General features: G+C 47.6%; 1 protein-coding gene across 2 annotated transcripts in view; it reads left to right on the top strand.

The window, feature by feature from the left end:
* The first annotated feature begins 222 nt into the window (after positions 1–222).
* Positions 223–24936, top strand: part of Plxna2 (plexin A2) — a 205636-nt gene continuing 180922 nt past the window's right edge. For both annotated transcript variants that reach the window (XM_055609140.1, XM_055609139.1), the window contains exons 1-2: positions 223–300; positions 23427–24688. In XM_055609140.1, coding sequence (XP_055465115.1) covers positions 23501–24688 — 1188 coding nt within the window. In that variant the 5' untranslated portion in view covers positions 223–300; positions 23427–23500. The remainder of the gene's footprint in view (positions 301–23426; positions 24689–24936) is intronic.

Genomic DNA, 24936 nt, shown 5'->3' with positions numbered 1-24936 from the left:
CAGCCGGCTTTGAGCTTCCTCCGAGGAACCCTGCGGGACCCCACGCCCCTTCGCGACCGGGTCCCTGCGCGCAAGCGACCGGGACGAAAACGCGAAGATCCAATCGAGGGCCACCTCAGGAATACAGACAGGCGACCGGCACGGGCCGCGGATTTTAATGATTCTGGGTTCCATGTGGACCTGGCTGTCTGTGTGACTCGGGTCAGGCAAGGACTAGGCGCGCGCTGCCCTGGGCAGCTGCCAGTCGAGTCGGACGAAGCGGGGAACGCAAGGACGGACAGACAGACATCGCCGAGCTGGGTAAGCGGCGCCCTCCGCCCTTTCCCCGAGCGCGCGCCCGCGGCAGGTCCTCAGGCGCAGCCTTCCCAGGTCCCCTAGGGGTCCTGGCCCCGGCCCTGGCTTGGTTGTGTCAGCGAGTATCCGCGCGTGATCCGCCACTTTCGCAGCTGCAGTCTCCTGTCCAGGCTTCCGGGCCATCGACTCCGGCGGCTCCGGTGGTTCCGGCGCTCCGTGGCGCGCTTGCAACGCGCACCTGCCGGCTGCCTGCAGCTCTAGGGAGCGCCTGGGCGGCGAGGTCGTCCCTGGGTTGGATCCCACAGAGGGCCTCTGTAGCACTAGCAAGATAGCCTGGGGCGATTGTGGCCAGAGGCCGGTTGGGGGGCGTTCACCCGGTGCTGGAGTCCCAGGTGGCCACTGGCGGTTCCAGTGGTTCAGTGGACTGGGAAGGAGAAGCCATCGTTTTGCTGGCATTCCTGGAAGCTGTGAAAGCGGTTTGGAAGCACTGTGGTTAAGTGTTCCTGCCCCCATCCCCATGGCATAGTGCCCAGCTGGGGCCCGGCCCCCTTGGTTTGAGCAACAGTGGAGCTGGTTGAAGTGGGACTTTGTCCAGAGTCCAAGAGGCTCCTTAAAGCTCATTTCCCTCCATGTACTCTTTTTTTTTTTTTTTTTTTTTTTTTTTTTGGTCTACCCCACGAAGTGATAGGATCTCAGAAAATTCCATCTTCTTTTACTCACAAGTGTAGTCTTCATAAATGTTCATCTTGATCTCAATGGTCAAAAACTGAAAATGTCATTCTAGGGCCCTCAAAAATGTTCACCTGTTTACCATGACCCTTGTCCTAGGAGAAACCTGCTGAAACACTCATAAGAGGACGAAAACGCTTGGGGAAACTTGGGATACCAGATCAGTCACCACAGTCTGAAAAGGAGAGCCAGTAGTTATCAAGGGAGGGAGAGACTATTCAGTTCTGTGGAGAACCAAGATCGTAGACAGCACAGCTCCCTAGCCCCCTGTGCACAACAGAGCAGTGGATGGTTTGAGAAGTGAGGGTACCAAATGTCTCCGAAGGCCTATCGGCAGAGGATTAGACATTCTGAGACACAGCCATCCCTGCAGTGGACCAAGTCTGTCCAGCTGAGGATCTGGGCTGGACAGCAGGCATGCCTGGGATGCCTGGGATGGCCACTTTCAACCGACCTGGAGTTGGTTGAACTCAGCTCTCGGCAGTTCCACACAATAGAAGGCCTGTGATGCTGAGCCACTTTCTAGATTTTGAAATTTCACTCTTCCCTCTGGGCCAGCTCTGAACGTTGGGGCCTTCCAGTAAGGACCAGTGTCCCCAGAAGAGCTTAGTCCTGGCTGGAGGAATTCAGCTGTTCCTAATTGAAATGCACAACTTTTTGTGCAATCACCCTGGAAAGCTCCTAGAGTTGCTAGCAGCACTTCATCCTCTGACCTCCAGGCAGGAAGATAGAAGAATTCATTAACTTCTCTTCTCCCCACAGAGCATCTTGGAAGTAATTACCTGTGATCTCTGCTGGGTGGCCTAGGGGTGGAAAATTGAGAGAGGGCAGGGAACCAAGGAAACAGAGCGGAATCTGCCCCGTACTCCAGGAGGCTGTTTTGTTGTTGTTTGTCTGTCTTCTACCTGTCATCACCTCCTCTGTGCTAAGCCCCCACCTGTCCCATAACTTGCCTCTCCTGCCACTAGCTAGTATTGCCTACAAAACCTGTCTTCTCTTTCTCACAGTTAATCCTGTCCGAAAACCTGTTGGTAAAGGAGGACTTTGAGAACTGACTGACCTCTCCATTCCCTTACTTAACTATGCTTAGAATATTATATTATGATGGGAGCAAATAGTCTTGAAAAGCAATTAAAAGGACATGGCTTTTGACCCATGTGCAAGAGAGACTCTGCTAAAGAGCTGTAAGCCCTGAAGTGCCAGAGTCTTGGATGTTTCTCTGCCCAGGCACAGCCTGGCAAGGGTGTCTCAGCTGCATCCTTTTCATTGTCATGGCATAGGGACAGGGGACCCTCCTGACCTAGATCCAGGCAGGAGTGAAGGAGCCACAGACCTTTTGGCCTAAGTCTGAAGGAAGAACAGATGCTGGTAACATATGACTATCGCTCCTGACCATGCCGTCCCAAGACTGCTGCTCCCTATCAGAGCTGCCCTGAACATCCCTCCTCTCTCCTGTCGATGAAGGATTGCCCTGCGACATTCTTGACCAAGAGAAGTTGCAGATGTGGTAGATGCTTAAGTTCAGCATCTGTTTTGCAGGAGTTCTGTGCTCAAAATAAGGTTAGAAATCACCAAGAACAGCTTCTGCTAGGCCCCTTCTTCCACTTACAAATACTCCTGATTATTCAGCTAATCTTTATTTCATTGGCATGTTACAAGAAGACACAGGAGCAGGAGGGGAAGCTAGTGACATGCTTAAATGCACAGGACAGCAGCTGGTAAAAGCTTTAGGCTTGCCAGCTCGGGCAATCCTGAAATATCTGCTGCTGGAATTGTCACTGTCTGTGGAGCTTTATGGCTTCTGTTTCCCTTACTTTCTCGATTGCCTCTCAAAAATACAGGATTTGGTGTGAGGAAGGCAACCCCTGTTTCCAGGGCCCCCTCCCCAGCTGTCTTCCTGCATTGCCACACAGCTGTCTCTACACAGAGAGAGTAGGGTACAGTATACTTCTGTCCATCATGGCAAATGGAGAGGCAAGGAGCACAGAGCCAACCCCCCTCCCAAGCCCATGCAGATCATAAAGAGACAGGAGCGTTGTGTTACACACAGTCTGTTAACTGGGATAATCCAGGACTGCACGCGGGGAAGCAATAGAAGCAGGCTTTGAGGTGCTGGGTAGTTTTTACAGCTCCTAAGTACAGAACCCCAACACCACCCCTCTCCCATTGCTACCTCTTCCCCCAGGGCTGTCTGTTATCAATTCATTCTCTGTGAGTGTCTGTTTCTCCCCATCACATATGCTCGGTTCAAACAATGATGAATGGCCCTGATTCCCTTATGGGAAACAGTTTTTTCACTTAGTTACAAAGACTTCATGCCTGATTAGAGTAAATGAGGAGGGGGTGTGCCATCCCCTGCTTTTTTGGTCACTTCTAAAGGTGAACCCCCATGGAGACAAAAAGAAAGGCAATTCCTCCCGGGTCAAACAGCTGGTCCCAAGGCGCCTGTAGGGGATGGCTGGTCTGAAGGGGCCACCCTCTCTCCCCGAGACTTCTTTGGGCTCTGCTCACTGGCATCTGGGCGTATGGAACCTCTGTGCAACTCTATGCTGCTCAATCTTGAATTGGAGAGCATGAATAGAGGCATTTGTTGTTGAGGACCAAGGTCCCTATGGAGTTTGAGGATAAGATGATAGAAGGAAGGGGAAGGTGGCAAGAAAAGACTTACAGCTGAGCTCCTCCAGAATATTCCCTGCTCCAGCAGCTGTTTAACCACTACCCTTACATGGTCTGGCCTCCTCCCTTATCTGGATGATGGAATATCTCTGGGAGACCCTGAAAATCAGCAGGTGCTGTTCAGCGGTCTTCTCTTCTCCCAGCAGAGTGGTTGGTTTTACCCATCCTTGCTGTCTTCCTATAGCTCCTGGCACAGTACCTGATCCACTCACTCATCCCTTTCCTTCTTCAAGCACTCCCCTCTCCTTTAACCTGTCCCTTTTCCTCGGCCTTGTCAACTGTTCATATGGCAGGGTGTAGTCAGAGACTGAAGAGCAGACACACACATACTGGAAGAACTGATGAGGGGGTGGCTGGCTTCACATAGGACTCCAAGCACGTTGTGTGCAGATATCTTTGGAAGTATAGAACAACCCATTAGGACAGAGTTTGCTTGGAAATGAGGTATCAGGGGTTCGAGGGGGAAGTATGAACAAAGCCTCTTGTTCTTCCTACTGAAATCTTCACCAGAGATTCTGAATGCCTCTAGCCTGTGGTCCTGTTTTGGATATCTGAGGATAGACCACTTGATAGGAGGTTTTTCCAAAGCACTTAGCTCATCAGATAAAAGCAGGAGGAGGATGTAACATGCTGCTCCTGACACAGGCATGGAGGCACAGGTGTGATAACGGAAGTCAGGATGTATGTAGACAGGGTCTCAGATAAACAGAGAGACAAGAGACAGAGGAAAGGTAAAGATAAGAGACTGACAGTGTGCTGAGGTGGGAGAGACAGCAACTGAGCCTCAGGCACAGGCTCCTTCTGTGGACTCAAGAACATGCAGTTCTGGGCTCCAGGAAGTCAGAGTAGCAGGTTTTCTCCACTAGAGGGGACTCTTTAAAACCATGGGTCTTGAAATACTGGCTTTTGTGCTTTTTTTTTTTTTTTGGGGGGGGGGCTATATTGGAAACTCCCAGCCATCATTACCCAGAGATCACAACTAGAACTGCAGAGGGCAAAGCTGGAACTTTTCACCTCTGTTTGGCACAGAGGGATGGGTTCAGGGAAGAGAAGAGGCCAAAGAGTAAGAGCCAGCTTCATTAAAACGTGTTCTCCAGACTTGCAGGGGAGGCTAGTCTCATGAGATATGTCTAGGGATGCGTGTGCATGTGTGTGTGACTCTGATAGTATGTGTAGGTGTAACTATGAGAGGCCAGCCCCACACGACCTATATGGGTATGGGGGCTGAGAGAAACTTCACCCACAGTTTACACCTGGGTGGCGAGGGGAGGGGTGTATGCTCAAGTCAGCAGACAACCCAATCCTGGCTGCCTCACTAGGAGATTCTTGACTTTTTTTATCAGCAAGTAAAATTTTGGCCCATCCCCAAGTCCCTGTCACAGGCCTTCTTTTCTTCTCACTCCCTAATGTGGATTTCCAGCCAGTCTCAGCAGTGGCAACACTGCTCTGGGGGAGACTTTTTTAAAAGACCTTTCAGAAACTAAACGCATGTCAACCTTGTATCACTGACTCAATCTTTGTCTTCATATTCTCCCTAGGAGCCTGTCTCTGAATTCTAATTCCTCCTTTCATTTCAACAGAGAACAATATTGAGAGAGAGCATGCAGAGTGCAGAGCTTCTCTCGTCCACAAAGATAATAACTGTCCAGTGGGGGTGGAAAAATATTGAACTTTGGGGATGGGTAGGGAACCAGTATATCCCCTGATATTTAATCTCAGCTTCCCTCTGACTCAAACTTACCTAGGGTCAAAAGTGGAAGGGAGGGAGGACATAGAAAGAAAGAAGCAAAACAAGATAAATGTGTCGTGTTATGAAAGTTTAATCCTGCTTTTCCTTGCCTGAAATTACTTTCAGGATGAGAGAAAAGGCAGTAAGTTCAACTTGTCTTTCAAAAGAGAGGCAGGGAGGAGCCCTGGAGCACAGACATAATATGTGGTAAATTACTCTCTCCCCTCTGTAACCCCCCAACACATACACACACACACCCTTCAGAGGCTCTCTGAGCATCTTGCCTTCTGGAAGAATTACTTCCGCCCTTCACCCTCTGTGAGGACTCAGACTCAGAGACTTTCTGATTTGTGTTTAGACAGCCTACCTTGTAGCTTTGGTTTCTCCTTTGGTGTTAAGAGAGAATTACTTGAGTAGCTAAGCTACTGTTTCTACCTCTTATGGTGAGCTACAGAGACACCAAAAGCAGGACTCAGAATGTACTCAAGTTTAAGACAGAAATCAATCACTTGTGTACTGCAAGAATCAGGTAACTCACACCTCAAAGATAGAGCAAAAGCTTTTACGTTCAAGGAACCACAACTATAATATCTGGAGCTGTGGGAGAGAACTACACAAGCTACACACCCGCAAGTACAAGGAGAGAAGATAGGGTTAGCCATAACTAGGGGTTCAGAGGAAGGGAAGGAAGGGTACCCTGTATCTTTCACTGCATGGTAGATTTCTGGGGGACCAGTTGGTGCCTGAGAAATCCAGGGTCTTGCTAAGAGGTACCATCTGATTCTATGCTTAGTGTCTTCTCTACCCTTTGTCCCTCTCTCCATGGGTTTTAGGCTAGCAGTACTGGAGTTGTTTCGTACGGCACCATTTCCCAAAGCAAAGTCTGGAGAGGTTTTCCTGTTGCACTTCTCTCCAAAAATCCCAGAACTGGAAGCGTGGACACTAGTAAATGTCAGTGTTCATCCCTGTTTCAATCTGAGTGTTTCAAATTCTGTCTGAGATGAAGGTCAAGGAGAACTAGCAGAGGGAGATTAAAAGAAGACAGATGCCAGCTCTTTTGGGGACTCTCATCCCATCGTGAGAATTAGAACTCTCTTGGAACCCTAGGAAAGAAGGCTTTTTTTTTTTTTTTTTTTTTGCAGTGGGGTGTCCCAGACTAAGAATAGGCCTGGGCTTCAAGAGACCCAAGAAGCCCTTGCAGTTATTCTCTGGGGCACCTGTGTGAGTATGTGGATGGGCATTTTTTGAAGAGGGCCCCTCTAATCTATCCATTGTGAAGAACCTCTGGAGTTCAGGCCTTGGACTATAACTAGCACCTTTGCTTCTCAGTGTCAACCCGTATAGCTACTCTGCTTTGGAGTGAGGACTTGTGTGGGGCTTCGCTCAGAGTGATAAGAGCACTCCAGGGATAGCTCAGACTCTACGGGAGCCACCAGGACAACTTTCTGTAAGCATGCTAGGCATCCAACTTTCTGAGCAGGACACAGGCTAGGAGAGAGGTAAGCTCAGGAAGGGTGTGCAGGGAGGGCTGGCCAAGTGGCAAGGTGATGTCTCAGCTTTGAAATTGTTTCCTGCTTCTAAAAGTGAAAGGTCTCCACTGAGCTGGGTAAATATTACACTGGCCTCTGACCTCTCACCTTTTCTGCCTGTCCTTCATCCCCACTTCCCCCTTTTGTTCTAAGGAACAAAAAAATCTGAAGGAGAAGAGCCTGGCTTCTGAAATCCTTAAAAGACCAGTTCTCTGTAGCACCCAGACTCCTTCCCCATCTGTACACAGGAGATTTATCCTGACCCAGCAGAGCTTGGCTTTGTGTCCCTGCTTCATGTCTAAGTTCTGGTGTTTCTGAGGGGTCCAAGGGCCTAGGACAGGATGGCTGTGCCTCAGCTTCAACCTGCATAGAGCTTCCCAGCTTGTCCTTTCACTGTCGGTAACAGAAGCCTGCAGCACCAGGACTTGTGTAGGGCAACACCCCAGGTTTATTTATTCAGATGAATGAAGTTCTTACCTGAGTACCCAGGGTAGCAATCTCTCATGTTTCCAACTCAAGCACTTGCAGAATAATATGAACCACATGTGTAGTTGGGAGTCACCAGGAAGCCTCACACAGAGGGTGTGAGACCTAGGAAGAGCCAAGCAGAAGAGCCAAGCAGACGGCCAGGAAGACTGAGGTGTCACACTGGCTCCTGCCACATAAGGACAAAAGAAGATCAAAGGACTTCCCTTCACACTTTTTGCACACTTCCTGAGGATTTCTCACCTGTTGACCTTCTTCGTACCTCCATTTGCTCCCTGGTAGCAGGAGGGAGATGGGAGCTTGCCTGACACTCTGTTGAGCTGATTCTCCCCCACATACACACACCCAGCACCCCTGTCCCGCTCTGTGAAAGTGATTGCTGTGTGTGTGTGTGATGTGTGTGTGTGTGTGTGTGTGTGTGTGTGTGTGTGTGTGTGTGTGTGATGTTCAAGAGCTTTCTCTTGCCTGTGTTTCTGGATATAGGCAGAGGAAGATGGTGTAAAGGGAGTAAGAAAAAAGATTACTGCTGCTAACTGAAAAAGTTATTCTCAAATCTAGAGCAGAATAAAACCAAGATATTCTCAATTTACTCATTCCCCCATATTCTCTTTATTTGGAATTTTCTGAAAAGGCAAGATCTTACTTAAAATGTGTGTGCTTAGAGTGTAAAGAGCCAGATACTCAATTGAGTCTGGAAAGAGGAAAACCCATGGTAGCCCTGCCAGTGAGGTCATGGTCATTGTCTGTGGTAGCCCTGCCAGTGAGGTCATGGGCATTGTGTATGGTAGCCCTTGTTAGGATTTTGGAACCAAACCTGCTTCTGGGTTGCCTATAAACTTATGATGTCATCATGTGTCTCCAGCCAGGTGGCCATACCTGGAAGGTGTGGTTACCTTGCCCCTAAAGGGACCAGCCAGCCATGTGGTCCCTCTCTTGGTCTCTCTTGGTCCTTTCTCTCTTGGTCCCTCTTGCTCCTGGCCTCTTGGCCTTCTCCCCTTTCTCTATCAGGGTACCCCCTCTCTCTTTCCGCTTCTCTCTCTTCCCCTCGATGTCTTTCCCCTCTCTATTTCTCTCTCTTTTCCCCCATTATGTCCTGCTCTCCCTTCTCTCCCTCTCTTCATATCCACCTAATAAAACTCTTCATATAAAAACCTGTTGTAGCCATCATGATTTAATTCGTTCCCATCAGCCCTGGCAGTGAGGTCACAGGCATTGTTTATGGTTGGCATTTAAATATGAGAGTTGAGATTTGAATTCCGACTTCACTGTGTTTGAGTTTAAGAGTAGAGAAGGACAGTGTCTTAGAGTTCACCAGTTCAGTTGTTCTGAGAGTCAACCTCCACGAGAGGAAGGGCAGGTGCCTGGCCCCAGATACCTGGCTGCTGTTAGGAGATACAGTCACACGCTGAAAGGGTGCACACAGGACGAACACAGTAAGAAGAGTGTTGGCAGGTCCAGGAGGGCCCAAAGGCTTGGGTCCAAGCCATGGCCTTTGCTCATAATTGGTTATGCCATGCAACACACCTGGGGCAAAGCATCAGCTGTCCTCTCTTAGAACTGTAATGCTGTCCTATGGCCTACCTGGGCAAGGGCCTCATTCCTTGTTGGAGTTTACAACATGGGAAAGTGGCACTGAGAAGATGTTCTTACATGTTTAACAGTATGATTCAAAAGCCTGCTCCAGGAAATGCGAACAGGAATGGCACGATGCCTCAATTCTCTTTACTAAATATTTTTAATGAATTATATAATAAACAGATGTGATGTGCAGAACACTTGGGAAGTGTTTCTGAGTATCTTAAAATATCTATGAAACCCAATCCCAAAGCAAGCAGTAGCTTGCCCTGTATTACACAGCAAGTCATCACTCACTGTACTCCACTTCTCCCTGCCCACTAGACCTGCCTACTTGACTGCTTCTCTCCCCAGTCTCACTTGTTCCCATCCTGTACCCAGTGGCACCTTCATCTTTCCATTCCTGGGTTTGGCTGGACACACAAAGCTCTTGATGAGGCAGTATCCTCAGGAGAACTCACCATGACTCTTTTCTGCCCATCTGCCGGCCTTTAGCACATATCTACAGCTCCTACTGGCACTGAGCAGTGTGGGGAGAAAGGCTCCCCCTCTTTTCAATAGCTCCAACCAGCTTTCCTCCATCCATCGCCAGTCTTGCTATTTGCACAGTCAATGGCTCTGGCAAGGCCAGGCGGCCTTTCCTCCTGAGAGGCACTGTGGGCACTGTTTGTGTTTCGTCTCTATAGACTCAGCATTTACAACTTGAAGAGGCTGAGACAATGACCCCAGCAGCTGCCTGCAGACTGCTGGCTGGGAGTGGCAGACCAAGAGCTCTGGCTCTCAGGACTCTGCCTGCAGAAGAGCAAGAGGCCAGGAATGTCAGGCCACCAAGGTTCTGCCTTTGCACCTGTGGGTTTTCCCAGGCAGTTGTGCCTTGCCTTGAGGGATAGTGATGGATGAACAGACTGTAACCCAGAGGACTGGTTCAGGCCTCTGACGTCTGCCGCACATCCCCTACATTGTTGCCACAGTGCCCGTAGCTATGATGTGAAGCCTTGGGGCTACGGGGCTAAGGAAAGCGGGGGCCCTGACTGCTAGCTTGTGCATTGGAAGGGCTAAAACATTGATCCAGAGAGAAATGAAAACTTCAGTAAGGGTCTATCCAGGTAGGGGAAATGTACTTTGCTTGCAAGTTGTTTGATGGAACAAATGTTTATAAAATATGTGCCATAGGCCAAACAGGATGGAAACAAGTCAAATCACCTCTCTTGCCCTTGCAGAGCTGACAGTGTGGCAGGAGAGAACATGAGTGTGCTTACAATATAGAACCACCCAACCCAGGAAGGGGCCATCCATAGAAGACATGATCTGTATCATTTGGAGAAGCCAAGCAACAGTTCAAAGATGACCATGTCTCAAACAATGAGTTGTTTTTTATAGATAAAAATATAAACAGGTGTCACGTATAAGATATTTGAAAAATGTTTCTGAGTGTTTGAAGGTAGGACAGAAAGACAAACTAGCTGATTGCTGAATTATTTACCCATTTCTGGCCCTGCAAGCAGGAGTCTCCTGCTCTGCTGCTCAGTAAACTCACTGGAGGAAAGGCTATAGAGAAGAACAGGCCAGTTTCAGGTCCAAACAAATGACCCACAGTTACTGACCATCATTCCCAAGTAAGTAGAATTGTTTTTCACACCCATAGCTGGCCTCAGAGAAGGGTGCTAGGAAGGCTGGGCTGGGATTAGCCCTGGTTCCCTTGGAGCCAGAGTTCTACTAATCTTGTTAAAATTAGCACTCTCTACATGCAGGGGCAGAGCTGCTGAACTGAGGTTTGGTCAGTTCTCTGCTAACACAGCTCTAACTTCACATCATTGTCATAAACAGGACTGAAGCAGCTGCTCTCTCCAGTCTATTATCAGCTTGGTTGGAGACAGAGAAATTTAAATGACAGTAAGATGCTTAGTGAAAAAAGAAAAGTCAGTGTTAAAAATAAAGAAAACAAGACAGCTTGTTTCATTGAAATAGAAGAGTTATTAAACAGCCCTGAATTAATCAGTGATCTGCCATGTCTGAGGGTTGAAGAGCAGGAGGTGGGGCTGAGAGTTAAGAGACTTGAGTGGGGAGAGAAGCCCCAGGGCAGTAGGCAGGAGCTGTTGCAGTTTACCCAGGCTGCAGTGACAGGGTGGTCTTCAGAAAGGAGTTGGCAGCAGGTTTCCTGCCCACGGGAAGGTCAGGCTGAGGAAGGGGAATTTGGCAGACTAGTTTCAGAATGCATGCATTAGAGCTTCTGGATTCTCTCCAGCCACCAAAGCCCATGCAGATCCTGGGGTTATCTGTAGGCCCCAGAAATCCCAGCCTTCCTTCCCATCAGCTAGACCTTGGGTGGAGCCAAGGTCCTGGTCAGCAGCTCTCATAGGTTCCTAAGAATTCAACTCAGTGACAGCTTTTAAACTCAACTTTCATTCCCAAAGAATGGTAGCAAGGTATGCTCTGACACTATGTTCCCCACCTAGAACTGTAGGGTGATTCCTGGAGAAGGTAATCTCTTCTAGGAGATGCCAGTTAGTTGCACTTTCTTGGAACTCCAGGTATTGAATAAGCAGGATGATATATGTAACTCTCAAAACCCAGAGTCTGTGTCCTCCTTGCAGTCCTAGAACCTTAACCAAAATAGTCAACCTGGACCATCCCCAAATCTTATTACCCCTAAGGCAGTGATGCTAAGGCCGTTAGCCCTCACAGACCTGCATGAAGGGCATAAGAATGAACAGATGTGTTTTAAGGAACAACAATCACTTTGCAACGTGGAGTCCTTTGGAACCTTGGAACAACACATAAGAAAGGTTTTCTGGAAGGTGTCTAGGAGAGGGCTGGCTTACACTCACACACACAGGGAGGGAAGACATCCATGCACATGCATTGCTTGGGAGTAATATACTGGGTCTTGAGCCTGTCACTGCAGGGTATTTTCTTTGCTCTTTGACCTCTACATTCTTTTTCTTCACCCCTGGCTCCCCATCCCTCCAGTTACCTCCTGGCTGTTTACCCTTTCCTAGGCTTCTCTCTCACACTCCATTCATCATCCTGGGCCAGATTCCTCTTGTCCTCACTGGGGAGTTCTTTTCATCCCTCACAACCCCAGGTTCCCCTGTGGTCCTGGACTTTGGTATGTTTGTCTAGGGATGAGACTGCCTCAGAGGTCTCCAAGGTGTGTTCCCTCACCAGTGAAGGATTTGGGTACCTATGTATTTTGGCACAGATGAGATTCTAAATCAGACAAATTTCTGCTAGGAATCCCATCCATTCCTCCATTTTTACTAGCCACTTTTACCTAGTTTCATGTTACCTCCTCTGCTTGGTATGTGAATGGGAACTTGTCTGCTACCTAAGACGCACTAATGCTTGACAGTATCTGTTCTGCAAGAGCCAGAATTTCAAAGGAAGAGATAATGGGAACTCAGGGTAGGAAGGAACAAACTGCTTAATCAGCTTCCTTGAGAAAGAGTTGACTTCTGTTCTAGACCTGGTTCTTGGTAAAAAAAAAAAAAAAAAAAAAAACAGTAGGAAGAGGAGAAGCTAGGGGGATAGGATGAAAGAGAAATTTATTTTATGTAATGAGCAATCCCTATGTGGAAGAGGTCAGGGAATGTGAGCTTCTGCCTGCTGGGCTGTCATCACAGCACCTCCTCTGCCTCTTTCTTGTGATACTGATATTTACCCTTCCTTTCCATCTTGACTCATTCAAAGACCATGTGGATGTGAGAGGGTGAGCCAAACATGATGCAACCAGGAGACTGCCAGGCAAGGTGGTTAGAGACCTGAGGTCAGTGGGAGCAGAGGGGGTAGGGCCTGCAACACTGGTTCAGTCCAAGAGGGATAGGTCTCCAAATGAAGGTGCTGCGTGGTAACCTCACCTAATCTGTAACACAGCAGCTTGATCTTTGAGTAGCCACAGATGCCAATGGGATGATGAATAATGTTTCTTCAAAGACAGAAACAATAGTAACTGGTATTTATTCAGAACTGTAGAGTTCACAAAACAATTGATATCCTTGTGACTTCGGATTTTCACAACTCGGTGAGATATCTTTTTTAGAGAGAAAAGTAAGGTTCCTCCAAAGGTTCAATAACATGTGGAAGGTAACCCAGCTAGAGAGTGTAAGATTTGAGCGCAGGTCTGTCTCCAAAGACCATGTGTTTTCTCTGTAGCAGTTACTCCCAGCAACTACCCAACTACCATAGTGAATTGCTGCAACCTCTTTACAGACATAGTCTGCTCTGAACCTTCCTAGGGGACCTTCTCTTGCCCATTCTGTTCTTGATCATTTTGTGTGGCCAAATTGCCATATTTTTATTACTCTATGCTTCTCGTATTATTCTATGGTCTGTGGCTCTGGAGTTCTTCTGCCAAAACTTTCTGTGCAATCTGGTATTGTCCTTTCTTTCTCTTTCTGTCTGCTTTCTGTACCTACCTAGTGACCCTCATCCATAAGTTCTGAACTAGGCATGATAGTTAGATAAAACCATTTTTTCAGGAAGACTATTAGTGATAGTGTCAGCTGAGAAAAAACTGAGCAAGTGCTCATTTCCTTCTCTGTGCTGCTCAGGGTCAGACTGAGTGAATTTCTGAGTGAAGGACACTGTGCTTGCCCACCTTTCACAACAGTCCAGCAAGTGCCAGGTGTAAGTCCTGCCTTCAAAGAATGTCTCCTCAGTGGGAAGGCAAAGTGTTGTCACAATAGAGTCAGTGCTGTGCTTTGGTGAGCACAGTAAGTAGGTGCTAAATCCAGCATTTCCAACTGACTTTATATGAGTGAAATGTTGGCAGGGTTTGGAGAGGTGATGAGCCAAGGATTGTAGGCACTCTGTTGGGAGTAAAATCACTCTTAGAGAGATAGGCAGTAGTGGCTGGAAGGGGGTAGGAAGGTAAGAGCAGCCAGCAGGAGGGGCAAGATCCTGGGCATTCAGGAGTTGGAGCCTTATGGCAACAATAGGAAGCTGTGGCAGATGTTTCCACAGTGAGTCCCTCACTTTGCCCATGTATCTGGTAGTGTGGACTATGGGCTTTGAGAGACGGGACCCCTTAAAGGATGTGTGAGCCTGGGTCTTAGTGCAGGTGTCTTTCAATAGAGTCTGATGCAGATGAAGGCCTGAGTGATAATTATATGACTATTCTACAAATATTATTTTCAGGAAAGTAGTGCTGTGCTCCCAGGAGATGAGGCTACCCTTCTGGACTTTGGGGAGCCCTATATTCTGGATGTGGATACCCTAAAGCAGCATTGATGATGGCTACTGTTCCTAACATAAGGCAGAGACATTTGAGATGGGACAAACTCCTTTTCCCTGGAACTTATCAGGCCCAAGGCCACAAATAACAGAAAGAATGGTCTGTGAGAAGCAGAAAGTGTCTTACATGGTCTTCTGGGGGGGGGGGGCGGCAGGTAATAAGATTATCAGCTTACAATAAAAGCTGTGGCAAACTTCAGAGTCATGTCTATGAGTCTTCTAGTCAGTGGAGACTGGAGTGATAGCCTGGTACCCTGGATTTCTTCTTTCCTGACCTTTTGTTTCTCTCCTCTCCTGCTGGTGTGGACTGAAATTATGTCATTCATTCTCTGAAAACATTATGTTTAATGGCAGCATAATGTAGTATTATGTAGAATAACTGCAATTTGTTTCATCACTGAAGTGGTAGATTTTTAACCTTGTTTTCATGTTCCATTTCATTCCGGCAAGAGATTCAGGTTTTTACTATACAGTGAAGAGGGCTGAGAAGAAAACATTCTCTCATTCCCCACTAGAGCATATGTGGTTGCTCTGAAAGGTGGCTGCCTGCCCTCAGGCCTTTCACTAGAGACCACTCCAGACTCTACCTATAGTTGGGGTTAGCCCCACTCTAACCCTGCCACCTTACTACAACAAAGACCACTTAGGATAAGTTTAAAGGGGACCATATAGTCTCAGATGAAATACTCACCAGGTTTTAGTTAATGCTGCAGTGAGTTTTCCCAGATTTGTAATAAGAGGGTTTGACTGAAAAGTAAATTTTAGAAATGCAGTCCATTTGGAATACTGGGATAAACACAATGGCTATATAAAGCTCTGTCTTTTAGCTGACAGTACCACCCAAGGTGCTCAAGCTCACTCAACTTGGCTTCCTCAACTGCTAATTTTGGAGAACCCATGAACCTTAAGACACAAAGACTCCCAGTAGTGCAGGAAACATAGCTGGTGACTAATAGAATACCAGCAGTGGCTGCTATTCTATTGATTTTATTTCCATGATCATCCTACTCATGGCCCTTAGGGCTTGATGTCTCCTAACATAAATTTGACCTAGCAAGAACATAGTTCCATGCTTATACTTTATACCCTCTGGAAAGAGTTAGGAAATTCCTCTTCCTGTGCTTTAAACTAGTAATGCTTACTAGAGCAGCACCTCACTGCTAAGATGGCATCAACAGGGGCCTACTTAGGATAAAGGGAACAGTAGCCCACCTTTTCTGGTCCTCCTTAGTCCAGAGGATGGGTGTACCCCAAGAACAGCTTCTATACTCTCAGAACCTGCTAATGCACCCTGATTCTTTCCAGCCAGACAAGAGATAGCCATATCAAGGCAGGCTTCTCCCTGTCCTTTCCCCAAAGGGGGTTGAAGAGTACAGAGCCCCATGAAGGGGGGCCAGGTTGGGTGGCAGGGAAGGCAGCTGCTTGAAATTGATTGCTCTTGTAGTTTAGTTAATACCGTGTAGCTCTCTCAGCTCTGCCCTGGTGGCGACCTTTAGATAATAAAGGGAATTCTGGGAGATTTCTGACAGGCTTATGACATATGGGGCAGGTCTGTAAGGTCAGGCAGTGTATCTGCCTGCTCCTGGCCCAGGGTAATGAATCTTGTTTTGACTTTGCAAAGCTATCCCTGCCAGCACCCCAGAAAGGAACAGAACCCCACTTCCCAATCCCACACCAGCCCTTCAAATGAGTGCACATCTTGGGACCCTTCATAAGTCAGAGAGACAACTCCAAACTTTTATAGCCTATGTGAGGAAAGGACAAACAGTGGATGTTTTGCTAAGGCCCCAGGAGAGCTGGTGTGGTTTCCAGGGCTCAGTCAGAACCCTCAGAGAGACCTGGGAAAGAAAGCAACAGAAAACCCTTCGTGGTGTGATGGCTAGTGGTCCTGGGACAGGATCGACAGTGAGAAGGAACTGGAGGGGGATTAACAGCAATCATATCCCAGGAGTCTCTGTGTCCCATCATGTTCTAGGGACTGACAAATAACAATAGCACTGCTTAAGCAGGAGTGAAGTATGGGAGTAGGAGAGTTCCAGGGAGGAAAATCTACTCCAACAAAAGAGCACAGATTAGCAAATCCTGGGATTCATCCCAAAGTCTGCTACAGAACAGCCAGTCTTTTGTGCACTACTTAGGGTAGGGCATAGTTTGCTGCCCTTAGATCTCCAGAACACCTGTTCCACACTGCATTTACTGCTCCTAATGGTAAACATGAGTCACACACACTCACATGCATAGATACACACACACACACACACACACACACACCCCTTAAAAATGAAGAGAATTCCTAGGCCAAGAAGTTCAAATCCATGATTCTTCCCTGATATCCGTCAGCTCTATCTGCTGTAGCAAAGATTGCCAGGCTGGTAGAAGCAATGATAGACATGTTTTGGGGTATTCTGAAGGCGGTGGAATCTAGCTTTCAGAGGTGTTGCTCTCAAGAACTATGAGGGAAGACTGTTGCAGGCCTCTGTCATCAGTACAGAGATAATTTCTTCTTACATATCTCTTTTGTCTTTCCATACATGCCTCTGTGTTCCTCTCCCCCCTTTTATGATTCATTTATTTTTTATGTGCGTTGGTGTTTTGCCTGCATGTATATCTGAGTGAAGGTGTGAGAACCCCTAGGGTTTTGCCTGCATGTATATCTGAGTGAAGGTGTGAGAACCCCTAGAACTGGAGTTGCAGACAGTTGTGAGCTGCCATGTGGGTACTGAGAATTGAATCCTGGTCCTCTGGAAGAGTAGTCAGTGCTCTTAACTGCTGAGCCACTTCTCTAGCCTCCTACATTCCCTGTTTAGTGGATATAGTGGTTGTATTGATTGGAGTCCATCTTCATATCCTTCTGTTGACCTGGTTAATGAAGAAGATGCTCTTTATTCAAGTATGTTTAGAAGTTTTTTGAGGTTAGGACTTCAAAGTGGAAATATTGGATGAAAAGGCACAGTGGGGCCACAACCTGTTATTCCATCCTTATGGCTTGAACTGAGGTTCCATGACAGTACCTTGTTGTTCAGCCTCTTTCCAATGTCAAGGAAGCACAACTTGATGGAAAGAACAGAGCAGGACACTATGCTGGACAGGCAGCGCATTGTTACTCCCTGCCTTGCCTCTGGTATTTTGGCTATGAAGATTAGTTCTAGTTTAACCCAGTCCATCTTTGAAAACAAAGCTGAAGTGCCACCTTCCTATAGAAAAAGGCTGAGTAATTACAGTTAACCCAGGTTGTCTAGAAGTATGCAGGAGGGGCTACGGTATCACTCAGGCTACCTTCTTAGGGTATATGAAAAAATCATATACCCATCTTCTCGCCTCTCCCCTCCCCCTCCTATCTCTTCTCCTCCTCTCTTTTGTCCTCCCCTCCCCTCTCTTCCCCTCCTCTCCCCTTCCCTATTTCCCCCTCCTTTCTCTACTATCCCCTCCTCCCCTCTCCTCCCTTCCTCTCAGCCAGGGCTAAGCACTTAGCTTGGAATAACACTGGAGCCTCTGAGGAAAATGACATTCCAGCAATGAAGCACATGCAGCTGGTACAGCAGTGACATCTAAATTGTTCCTTTGGTCCTGTTATTTTCTATAGGAAATTCTGCCTCTTCCCTCCTCCCTCCCCCTCTGCCTTTAAGTCTCCTGCATAAAATACGCTAATAACAATCTTGGTGTCTCAGTATGAGTGACAGCTGAAATAAGAAAATGACTAATCGTACCTCCTGCAGTCCTGTCACTAGGAGATTCATTGAGCTTTCTCCCCACCCCTTTACATTCCCTGCCCCTCCCCCATTCTCCCTTTCTCCAGTGGTCTCTTCTCAATGAGAATCATTGGCCATTTGAATAATAATATTATAAGCTCCATCAGGGTGACAGTAGGGGAAAAACCAGCTCAAACCCATGATTATTCCTTCAATCTAATAATTATTTAAATACCAGATAAGTTCTTCTGCTTTAATTGTGGCCTTTTGGTCATTAGTGTCCCCAGGGACATTGCAGTCACCCTCTTGCTCACTTTTTGCTACCTACCAACATGCCTGGACTAGCTCTGAGGTTGGTGAATGTGACCTTGGCCCACTGTAAAAAAGGCCATTCTTCTATCCTTCCATTGCACTAACCCCACCAGGCAAGAGAAAATTGGGTAGGATCTGCATCAAATCTCTGGTTTAGATATTTCATCCTGGCTTTAGTTCACTGAAACCTGAAGTCCAACGACACCTTCTGACATCAGAGGTCCAAAACCCTGCCTCTGCCTATACCTTGCCATACCTCTGTGACACTGTACTTTAAAAGCCTCCACAGCCTCTTCTGCATTCTACTCAGCCCGGTGTGGTAGCACACCCCTTTGATGCAGAGGCGAGTGGATCTCACCTGGTCTCTGTAGTGACTTACAGAACGGCCAGGACTATGTAGAAGACATCGTCCCAACAAATAAACAAACAAAAAGGCATTTTCAATCTCTTCAGCAGTCTAACTCTTCTAGAAGGAGCTTTCTGTACGGAGAGTAAATATGACCGAGCTGTGAAAGTATCTATAACCTGAAGAGCTGGGGCACTGAGGGCATCAGAGCTCCTAAAACCAAAACTACATACCGTTCCTGAGCATGACCAAGCCTAGAGCTGGTCAGAGGAGGCTACTGCTCAAGACTAGACAGAGGCCGTTCTGATCATATCTTTTAGACTCTCTCCCCTTGCATCAGAGGCTTTTTGGAATCTTTCCCCAGCACCAGCTCTTGGTCCACGTCTAGTACCACATTCCCTCTGGCCATGTGCTAAATCCAGCATTTGAAACTACATTCTGTCCTCTAGCCAGCACAGCCTCCAGGTAGAATATAACCAGTTCCCAGGATCCACCTCCTACACTGAGGGAAGAAATGCTAACTTTGTGTTACAGGATAGCCTGTTCCTGACAAAGATTTTGCAACCCTCTGGACAAGTAAATTTTTTCTGTAGAGTTTGGTTTTTGCCATCTGAAAACAGAGTTAAGTGGCAGATTAGAGTAACCTTAAAATGGCCTTTAACATCCACCCTGAAGCAAAGCTCTCAAAATCCGACTAAAAAAAAAGACCTGGAAAGGGGACAGATTATCTTCTGCCATGGAAAAAGAAGGGGGATCAGGGAGTCCCTGAGCTGCTGAGTTCTGTACTCTCTTTCCCCTCTGCTCTTCAGGGTCCTGCTGTGGATACCATTCAGTAGAGCTTTGGTCAATATAAGGCATCACTACGGCTGTGGTGACCTAAAACATTGCATGGTTCTGGAAGTGACAATGATGACAGGATGGTGGGGATGGTGAACTCTATCAGCACTGTGACTAGAGGGAACAGTGACTGCGATGGAGAGGGTATGTGGATAGTGACACGCTATCAGTATTGCAATGGTAATGGAGGTGACAGTGATCGAGACAGTGATGGAGAGAGTGGGAACAATTACGGCCTATCAGTACCATCGTAAGGCTGAAGACCACAGTGGTGACAAGGACAACAGTGATGGAGAGAGTGGGTATGGTGGTACTATCCATGGGTACTGTTGCATGAGATCTAGCAAGCCTTTGACTCCATTGCAAAGTTCTATGCAACTCTACTCCTGCTACCACCTCCTCTGAGGTAAGGGAGGCCAGTGATACCATGGAGACACATGCACGTAGACCTCCTGGGAAGGGCAACAGTGGTGGGAGGAGGGAATTGTGCATTGAGCTGAGCTGGAAACACCTCACTTTCACTTCCTTCCTGGATTGCCACCGACTTTATGCCAGCTGGTCAGGAAAGTATTAGATGCCTTAGGTGGCTGTCACAAGCACCTGCTGCCTGGATCATAATCAGGGAGATAGTGTCATCAAACATGCAAATAAAATATTTAGTAGCACTTGCTTTCTCCAGAAGCAAGTGTGAACTCTGCTTAGTATCACAGTCTCCATAGGGAAGATGTTGGGGAGGCCCTGTGGGAGAATCACAAGTCTAGGACAGTATGTCCCTTCTTGAGAACTGGGACAAGCAAAAGAAGCTGCTAAAGGAAAGCAAGGAGCTGGAAATCTCAGTTTGTGGTAAAGGCTATAGCCCACATGGCATGGCTGGTGCTCTGCTGAGGGCTTTGTAGCCGGGATGTCAATCCTTCATGACATGTCCCAAGACTAAGCCCATTTCAGGTAAATGGAGAGAATGTATCCCAGAGTAGCCTGAGCCTTGATCAGATACACACAGCTGAAGCTCTGCTTAAAGCCAAATATCTGAGTCCTTCAACTCAGTGACTAACCATACCACATTGCCGCTTTTCACAGGCACAAAGACAGCTGCCTTCCTTACCCTTAATTCACCTGGGTTGCCTGACCTTTGACCACTGAGCCCTGCTTTAGAGCAGTATCTTGGTTCCATCCAACCTAGCATGTAAATCTGTGGCCCTCAAGATAGCAAATCTTTCCATCCTTTACCAGAGGAGGTAATGTCTCCTTTGGATCCCAGTGTCCTGTAGCAGCTGTTGGGGTAGGTAGTCTCTGGGCCTGGGGATGAATTTCCTGGCTAGTAGCCAGTATCATGCAGTTAGAGAGATAAGAAGAAAAAAGGCCTGCTACAGGGGTGTGCTCAAAAATCTTTCCTGATTAGCCAAGCAGGTAGTACAGAAGGAACTCAGTGACTATTTAACCCAGACTCCAAGAACTGAAGATGGGCCTCAAGGTATTTCATCTGGAATAAGGACTCTTACAGACTGGCTAGTTATGACAGCTCAAGAAACAGGTTCAGGAAAATGGTAGATCAGTCAATACCCACTATGCAGTTTGTGAGTGACAGACATTGGACCAGAACTCCTGAATTCTCTAAACTTCTTCCTGTTCTGTGACTACAGGTCTTCTAATCATCAGCCCTGTTTTTCTGCTCTGAACCCAGCTTTCAGCAGCCTCCCTATCGTCTTCAGAGGTTATAATATGACAGAGAAAATCAGCCTGGTCTGATCTTCTCCTCTGCCACTAACCTTCCAGCTAAGTATTTCCATAGTACCAGAGGAATCAAAGCTCCCCACATAATGTCCATCCATGGAAAGGAAGAACATAGGCAACAAGAGAAGTCAGGAATTCTAGGACCATTTCCCATCCGAGGCCTTTATGATAATATGACAGGTACCAGTGGTGTGGCAGCAGTACCATACTGGCTTTCCTAACAGCCAGAGAGCTCGGTACTGCTGTTATCTCATTATCTTGTTCTAGCAGAAATGGAAACTATATCATGGAGGAAAAAAAGTGAGATGGCTAACTATATCTTCAGATACTGGTCTCCTCTACTCTCAAAACTCCTTGTGTGCGTGAGTCAGGCCTGTATGTGGATGTATGTGGTGGGAAGGCATGAGAGCCATTGTACTTCAGAGAACACTTCTGTCCTGCAAGCACCTGCACCTGGCATGGTGACAGGCAACTTCTTCTTTAAAGCTTGTCTTGGATGGACAATCTGCTCTCATGCTGCATCCTTCAGTTGAAGCCACTTGTGTGACAGGGAGCCCACTTGTGGCCCCACCTTCTAGAAAAGAACATGTAGTGTGGCCTCCTGCAATTCCCCATTTAGCATTAGAGCTTGAGGATTCTGTTATTTCCGTTCTGCAGCTCCACTTGAGGAATTTACGTCCTGCTACCAGCTTCAGGACATAGCTAAAAATAACCTGCTTTTCAAACTGAAAGCTGGTGAGTTAGGAGCCTTTGCTCCTATGGCCGGAAGGGCTGTGTCACAGTAGCTAAGGTCAGCCCAGCCTGTGCTGCCTTCCTCCTTCCAAGGGAAGGGACTGCATGAATCACCTCCAGAACAGCAGCAGAGTACCCCTGGAGGAAGAAGGTCAGATGGGACTCCTCTGGTACAATGGTGGCTACAGCCCTCTGCTGCAGAGTGGAGGAGCAGGAAGGAGAATCTCTAAACATACAAGGAAAAACCAAGTGAGGCTGGTGTCTGACTAGTTATAATCCAGTCCAGCCAGATTGAGGAGCTGAGGGGACAGGCAGGCAGGTCTCTGTTAAGCTACCTGGGAGCAAATTCTTCTTTCTAGCTGGAGCGTTTCCATTCCTGGTGTCAGTGCACCCAGAGTTCTGTCAGTACTTGTCAGCAAGGTCACCCAGGTACTCTGTTCAGCTAGAAAAGCTCCCTTAGCTAGATGGCTGCTACCTCATCTGGTGCACAGGCCACCACTGTTCATCCTAAAAATCAGGGGAATTAAGACTGTCCAAGGATGACTGGGCTTCCTGACCTTCATCCCCTTGCCTAGGAATTCCCCTTGCTGAACTTAGCAGGTGTCCTCGGGGAGTCTTTCTGCTCACAGGGCAACTTCTTGGAATGCAGACAGGATCAAAGCATTCAACTTCAGGCACTGTGATCAAGGCCCAGGGCTAAACACACAGATGAGCCAGACTTCCCCAGCAGTGACCAGATAAAACTGACCTTCTGAGTGCTCTTCCTCTATGGCTGCCAAGTTTTCCCCACCAGAACTCCCACCTTAGGTGATGCTGCTAGGTTCCACCATCCACCCTGGCCTTTAGTGAGAAGACGGGTTCTGTGGTCCTACCTGCAGAGAAAAGGCTGAGGGGTTCCTGGAACCCAGATACTCTTCTCTTGCAAGAAAGTCAGTGGCTATGTCTGTCATAGAGCAATAGGTTCACCTGCCACTTCAGGATGGCAGGTTTAGGAATCCAGTCTTTTCAAGACCCAGGATACCTTTGATGAGAAGCAGTGAGAGGCACCGCTAGAGGTGACCAGCACTTCTCTTTCCCTGTGGATATCAGAACATCAGAAAGTAGAGACTCCCCGGAGTATGTGGTAAAAGGAAGTGTTGTTGACATATCAAAACGGAGTAGGAGGTCCTAAAGTTAGTATATGGGGAACACGTTTCAGTTCTGACACCAGCATTGACTGGCTGAGTGAACTCCAGTCTTTTAACCTCTGTGAGAGAAAAAAACAAAACAAAACAAAAAAACAAAAACAATGTCTGAGAGACCTGAAATAGAGATGTTTTGTACAGTATAAATAAAACATACAAACAAAAGCATATTATACATCATAATGGCTAAAGACAATGGGATTCCCTTTGCAACCCTCAGAGGGGGAAAATATGTTAAAAATAGAAAAACTAAAATGTGGTTAAGAGACTCATCAGGCCAGCTGGATTTGGGAGTCCTGGATTAGAACTTTCTTTTGGTCTGACCTCTTGCCTTTTGTTTTTCAGAACCATGTGAGAGCTGATCTAGACAAGTGGAGTAACACATAGAGGAGCTTTCTCAGAGCCTCACCCCTCTAGGGATGGAGCAGAGGAGGTCCCAGCTGCGGGCCATGCAGGCTGACAACTTGTCTGTGGTACTACTCTCGGTGGCCTGGCTGCTGCTAGCTCGTGGGACCACGGGTATGCCTCAGTTCAGCACTTTCCATTCTGAGAATCGTGACTGGACTTTCAACCATTTGACTGTGCACAGGAGAACTGGTGCTGTGTATGTGGGGGCCATCAACCGTGTCTACAAGTTGACAGGCAACCTCACCATCCAGGTGGCTCACAAGACAGGGCCAGAGGAGGACAACAAGGCCTGCTACCCACCCCTCATTGTACAGCCCTGCAGTGAGGTGCTCACACTCACCAACAATGTCAACAAACTACTGATCATTGACTACTCTGAGAATCGGCTGCTTGCCTGTGGCAGTCTCTACCAGGGTGTTTGCAAGCTCCTGCGGCTAGATGACCTCTTCATCCTGGTGGAACCATCCCACAAGAAAGAGCACTACTTGTCCAGTGTCAATAAGACAGGTACCATGTATGGTGTGATTGTGCGCTCCGAGGGGGAAGATGGCAAGCTTTTTATCGGCACTGCTGTAGATGGCAAGCAGGATTACTTCCCTACCCTGTCCAGCCGCAAGCTGCCCCGTGACCCTGAGTCTTCAGCCATGCTGGACTATGAGCTCCACAGTGATTTTGTCTCTTCTCTCATCAAGATCCCCTCTGACACACTAGCTCTGGTCTCCCACTTTGACATCTTCTACATCTATGGATTTGCCAGTGGGGGCTTTGTCTACTTTCTCACTGTCCAGCCAGAAACCCCTGAGGGTGTGGCCATCAACTCAGCTGGAGACCTCTTCTATACCTCAAGAATTGTGCGTCTCTGCAAGAATGACCCCAAGTTCCACTCCTATGTGTCCCTGCCCTTTGGCTGCACACGTGCTGGGGTGGAGTATCGCCTCCTGCAGGCAGCTTACCTTGCAAAGCCTGGGGAAGCTCTAGCTCAGGCCTTCAACATCAGCAGCAATGAAGATGTGCTGTTTGCCATCTTCTCCAAGGGGCAGAAGCAGTACCACCACCCCCCTGATGACTCTGCCCTCTGTGCCTTCCCCATCCGGGCCATCAACTTGCAGATCAAGGAGAGGTTGCAATCCTGCTACCATGGAGAAGGCAACTTGGAGCTCAACTGGCTGCTGGGAAAGGATGTGCAGTGCACCAAAGCAGTAAGTTAGAGCCTCCATGTGCTTTGCTCCTAACTCCTCTGCTCCTCTGTACCCTCAGCTTCTGGGCCTTGAGGGTTAGGGTAAGAAAGTGTTTCAAGTAACCAGCTGTGGACTGCCGATTGCACAGTCTTGCCTACATTAGATTCTTGGGATGAGTTTGCTGATTTTATTAATCAATACTAATGCATGCCCGTGTATGCTTACACTGTACCAGGCACTTTTTTGGTGTCTGCTGAGCCACATGACTC

This window comes from Psammomys obesus, unplaced genomic scaffold (assembly GCF_907164565.1).
Source record: "Psammomys obesus unplaced genomic scaffold, mPsaObe1.curated_primary_1811, whole genome shotgun sequence".
Classification (NCBI taxonomy): domain Eukaryota; kingdom Metazoa; phylum Chordata; class Mammalia; order Rodentia; family Muridae; genus Psammomys; species Psammomys obesus.
This window is presented reverse-complemented; position numbering and strand designations above follow the sequence as displayed.